Raw genomic sequence first — 5,588 nt, 5'->3', positions numbered from 1 at the left:
TTGAGCCATATATGTGTAAAATGCTTTGAGACCTTAGGAACGAGAAACATGGAATTATAGAGTTTAATAAAGTTGTGTGGATAATACGATACCGTAGTAGCTACGCCCCCAATTTATTTTTTCTTTTTAGTATTAAAATAAAAATTAGTTTTGATATTTAAAAAATCAACTTATGTAAATGTTATATGACTTTATTCATGAGAAATCGATTCGTGTATGTATGATCCACGTCGAATCAATATATGTTAAATCCAAGGAGAATCTGCACGTTAAGCAGAAAGCTCGAAAATCCATATAATTGTTTTTGAAGTGCTAAAAGTCCTTAATATAATTCGAAACAAATAAGCTTCCTGTAACAAATATAAAGCTGAATTGTTAGCTGTGTTTTCAGCTATTTATTTTTCTTTATATTTTTAGCTGGATTTTCCAGCACTGTCGCTGAATTTTTTTTCCTATAAATCTTGCTTAAAATTAAATAAAAACTTTTTAATAAATAATTTTGTAATTATACACTATATTTCAAAGCAACTTTGAAATTACGAAATTCGTGTAGGTATACGTTATTATTATGTTGCTTGAAATCGCTGTATCTGGAAAAACGATTTTAAGATTTTGTGGCAAAGCTTGAAACATTCTATTCTAAAGGTGTCTAGTTCGAATCTTTCCTAAAATTTTTTTGGTAGAAAAATAAATTTCCTCCATTTTATTTGGTAACTCGCAAGTACAATGGTAGTCTATGAGGAACATTGATCGGGGTTCACTTGGCATGCGCGATTTTCCACATGAGATTTAAATGTGAACGTTCAGTCGTGACTCGTGATTCAGCTCGCTAAGTCAAAGTTCACTCAATTAGACCTAAGGTAAAGGTAAAAATGAAAAATACATGACAAATCATATATTTTCATCTATTTAATTTTTTAAATCCCACTCTGTTTAATGTTAAAAAAACAATTGAGCAAAGTTTGATCAAAGATATCAAAAACTCTACAAGATACAGCAAGTTGAACATGAAAAAATTAAAATAATTTTTTTGCGCATTTTTCATGAAAATTGCGTTTTTCTCAATGATGCTGTCATTTTAGGGAAAAATAAATGTAATATTCGGATGCAGTGCGACCAAATTTACGTAAGCAATCATGTCGTTTATCATCTAAGCTCTCGTGGTCGGTTCATCTCATATCTTGACGTTTTTCGGCGACCTCCCGCTCGCCTATATTTGGTCTGTAATGCAGGAGACGAAATCTTACTAAACAGTCATTGTAGAAAACCTCTTGACTCGCTACAAGTTTGTTGCCTCATTTTTTGAACTATAAAGATTCAGGATTGCTCGTGTCATGACTTTTATATAATATGTAAACATGCTCTGAGGGGCTAATTGGTACAAACTCAATCTTGGGCGTGGTAAACTCTGTGCACTATTACTTCCATTGAACTGTTGACAGTCATGCAAGACTATCCGAATTGAGCTCAAAGTAATTTTATAAAATTCGAGAATCATTTTAGTTATAAAAATGAATTACTAATTTTGTGCAGTGACAGAGTTGATTGTAATTTAAAGTGTAAAACTTCAGTACTGAAATATACCCAATCTTAAGAAAATTTGTAAAAATGAAGAAAAGATCTTTAGCTGGTAACGTTGGGATAGGGATATTTTCAGTTGGATTTATTTGCATTTGTGTAGCTTTTTTTACATCATCTTGGGTTGTCAGTGATCCAAGGATTACTAACTCTCGACTTGAAACAATTGGTTTATGGAGACAATGTTTTAAATCACTGCCAGATCCTGTCAGGGCAGATGCACCAAAACGATATTTTGCTGGTTGTAGATGGGTTTATGATCCTTTTACCACAGGATATTCAGAATTAATAGGCTTTCTATTACCACGTAAGTATTTTTTTAATATTTATAATTTCAAGTTATCCATTAGTCATGTGTGGCATACATTCATTTTTATATATTAAAATAATATAATACATGATGTTACTTAAAAATCGATGCTATTAAGCATATCATATTTATTTGTTGAAAATTTTGAAATTTGAAATTAAGTTCACTTGATTCAATTAATAACTATAATTGACTAAAAGATTTTTTCAATTCATCTTAACAGTATAATAGTGAGGATCTCAGTTTCTGACAGCTTTCTCTACTATCACAGTTATTTTAGTTGGACTAAAGCTATACATTTTATATAAAATATGTAAATGGAGAGCAAAGGCATAATAAAACACTTTATCATGCATAAAATTTGATATCATAGGAAAATTAAAAACAATTTTATACTTATATTTTTAAAAATATTAATTGCAACTTTATATGTTATATTTTAAGATAAAATATTTCAAAAAAATCATTCAATTATCATTCATTGATTCATTCATCCATTCATTCATTTAATCATTTGTGCCACGCGTTGTTTGAAAATAGTAAGTTCAAAAGTTTATCATAATTTTAAGAAAGTATCATAACACTTTATATTGGATTATTAAAGTATTATTTTTATGCTTTTAAAATGCATTTGATATGGATGTGATAATTGTAGATTAATAATCAATTGATTTTTTGTGATGCAAAATATTACATTGTTTAAATAACTGCAATAAAAGGATTTTTGAATTAATGATATTGATGGATGTTGAAGACGGCCAAAAAAAATTTCAATATCATTTTTATGAAATTTTCATTAAATATTTTTCTATCAAACTTGATGGCGAAATTAATTTTGATATTCTGAAGGGCGCAATAGAGCTTATTATGGAAGTATTTAGAAAAAGTTTCATACAGACCGAATTAAAAATTCTCTTCTTGGGCTATGGCTTTGCCATCCTCTAAGCTGAAACTTTTGTTGACAGGTATTTTTACTTTGCATTTTTATTTGCATAATCACAAAAAAGTCTTATAGCCATTGTACCATTAAAAATCTTATTCAACTTAAGTTTACTGTGTTTACTGATGCTTAACTACTGAAGAGTGGGTATTATTTTAACTATTTTTTACCTGACAACAGAAAAAGACTTGTTACACTACATTCTGATAAAATTAGTCGTTTTTCGCAGAATTTTACAATTTTATTCTATTTGAAGATTGCTAATGTGCCAAAGTCATAACAATTTTTTAAAAAATGTCCACCCACAAGTTGTCTTTAAGCATGTCTAAGAGAATTTTTATTATTCATTCATATTTAAAAAAGTGAAAATTGATATTTAATTTTGCACATATACCTTGCCGATCTTTTAAGAGAATACATATAGCTTCAAATAAAAAGAGAATTGAATTGTAATTTCGAGTAGGATTTTTTCTTGCCTTTTCACAGCATTTTTCTAAATTCCAAAATTTTCATTTTTAACTGAAATATAGCCGTTTTTGTAAACCTTTTTTCACAGCAGCGGCCCGAAAGTGACTACTTCCCTGCCGCTGCGCAAAGAGAGAAGAGCGATTTTCGGGCCACTGTGTATGAAAAATAGTATACAGGCCTATGGCGCGAAAAAAAAGCCCCAGAGCACGTATTTATCGGCCTCAGCTTCGCCTTGGCCACTAACTACACGTATTCTGTGACTTTTCTGTTTTTCGCGGTCTAGGGCAGTAATATACTATTGTTTTCTGGTGAGTCGTGTTTTTGATCACTTGGAACAAGATTCAGAGCGAACCCCTTTAGCTACAGCACCAGTGTCGCGTACACTTCTTCAGAACCTCAATGGTCACAAACGTAACCTCGGGCGAGACGATCCGACCCATAAGTCACCCTACATAGACATTCGAGTCCACAGATTGCTTCCGATGAGTAGTTGTATGGTGAACATTACGAAAAATAACGTAAAATGAAAAATAAATGGCATTCGAATGTCTGTGCAGGGTGACTTATGGGTCGGATTATCTCATCCAAGTTTACGTTTATGATAGATGTTCTGAAGAAGTGTTTTTACAAAATGTTCTTACCACGGCACTAGCACCCTCGCTTCGCTCGGGTGCTAACCGTGCCGTGCAATAATGGCCTGCTTAAGTCACACGTATCATAATATACTATTTTCGATCATCAACTTGTGATTTACAATATTTCATTTTTTATTTTTCAGCATTCATGATTGCAACACAGTTTTTTGCTACGCTCTGCTTTTTAGCGTGTGTAATATCACTCGGCCTTATAATATTGTACAGTACATGCTATGATCCAGAACAAAAGTATTACTTGAGGTTGATTATGATAATCGCTCTACTACAAATATTTGGAAGCATTAGTGGTTGCATTGCAGTAATTATTTTTGCAATGAATGGCAACAAAAGCGGATGGATGCCTGGACACGAAAATAACTATTTTGGTTGGTCTTTTGCACTAGGAGTAATTGGCAGTATTCTTGGTTTAATTGCTGGAATCCTCTTCTATGCTGAATTATACATCCAAAAAAAGAAAAGAAAACATTTGAAAGAATCTCAATCAAGATTTCCACTTCAATCATAATTATAATTGAATATGAGATCATGAAAAAAAATTCGTCCTTTTACATTCTATTTTATATGTAAAATGTAAAAATTGTGTAGTACAAAAAATTAATCCGTCCATTCACTTATTTTGTAAGTTAAAAACTATATATTGTAAATCGCAAAATAAAAAACTATCCGTCCATTGTTTTTTACTTTTATGGTAAATAAAAATTATGTAATTAAAAAATCTTGTCTATTTTTCTTTCAACATCTTTACCTTATTTATATGAGTCATTTCACGTCAAGTCTCCTAGCGCGGCGCCCGCGCGGCATTATTAATCGAAATTGTTCAATTTGTAACTCGCCAGAAAAGCACCTAAATGCACCCAGAAAAAATATGTGCCATATGATTTTGATAGGAAATTTCCTCAGCTTTCCGATGATGAGGTCAGATTTTCCAAAATTTTCCATTTTCCCCGGAAAAACTTGACATAAACTTTCAAACTCAAATATCTCAAAAACGGCATTTTTAAGATTTTTTTAAATAGTGCCAATCAAAAGCTGAGGAAATTTCCTATCGATATGCAAGTTTTCAGAGTTTCGGCCCGTGCGGCAGCTGTTCCCGCGCGCAGTACCCCGCGCGGCGCAAAATCTCACGTTTTTACACGTTCGTCGCTGTATTTCATTGAGTAATTATCAAAAGTACTCTCTGAAAACTTGCATATCGATAGGAAATTTCCTCAGCTTTCGATTGGCACTATTTAAAAAAATCTTAAAAATGCCGTTTTTGAGAAATTTGAGTTTGAAAGTTTATGTCAAGTTTTTCCGGGGAAAATGGAAAATTTTGGAAAATCTGACCTCATCATCGGAAAGCTGAGGAAATTTCCTATCAAAATCATATGGCACATATTTTTTCTGGGTGCATTTAGGTGCTTTTCTGGCGAGTTACAAATTGAACAATTTCGATTAATAATGCCGCGCGGGCGCCGCGCTAGGAGACTTGACGTGAAATGACTCATATTCGGGATTTCTTGATCCATGCTTGGCCTGCTTGATCCCGAAAAGGCGTCAGCATATGACAGATTTGATTTGCCCAGATTCCTTGGCGAAGAACCATTAGATGATGCTACGTTGGTTGGGGTATTTCTTCTAGTCGGGTGCATCTTTT

At 32.4% G+C, this 5,588-nt stretch overlaps 1 protein-coding gene across 1 annotated transcript; it reads left to right on the top strand.

Moving 5' to 3' along the window:
* The first annotated feature begins 1,307 nt into the window (after nt 1-1,307).
* LOC106651501 lies at nt 1,308-4,636 on the top strand. The gene is made up of 2 exons (XM_014370025.2): nt 1,308-1,885; nt 4,075-4,636. Exons 1-2 carry the CDS (start codon nt 1,609-1,611, stop codon nt 4,455-4,457), a joined length of 660 nt encoding a protein of 219 aa, XP_014225511.1. The 5' UTR covers nt 1,308-1,608; the 3' UTR covers nt 4,458-4,636.
* The last annotated feature ends 952 nt before the right edge of the window (nt 4,637-5,588 follow it).

Source organism: Trichogramma pretiosum, unplaced genomic scaffold (assembly GCF_000599845.2).
Source record: "Trichogramma pretiosum strain Unisexual culture from Peru unplaced genomic scaffold, Tpre_2.0 scaffold9, whole genome shotgun sequence".
NCBI lineage: Eukaryota > Metazoa > Arthropoda > Insecta > Hymenoptera > Trichogrammatidae > Trichogramma > Trichogramma pretiosum.
Note: the sequence above shows the minus strand (reverse complement) of the source record. Positions and strands in the feature narration are given on the sequence as shown.

Excerpts from the sequence above, each read along its gene's own strand:
- LOC106651501 (XM_014370025.2), top strand. The coding sequence starts at position 1,609 with ATGAAGAAAAGATCTTTAGCTGGTAACGTTGGGATAGGGATATTTTCA. Across the intron at positions 1,886-4,074 it reads AATAGGCTTTCTATTACCAC|CATTCATGATTGCAACACAG; the intron begins GTAAGTATTTTT and ends TTTATTTTTCAG.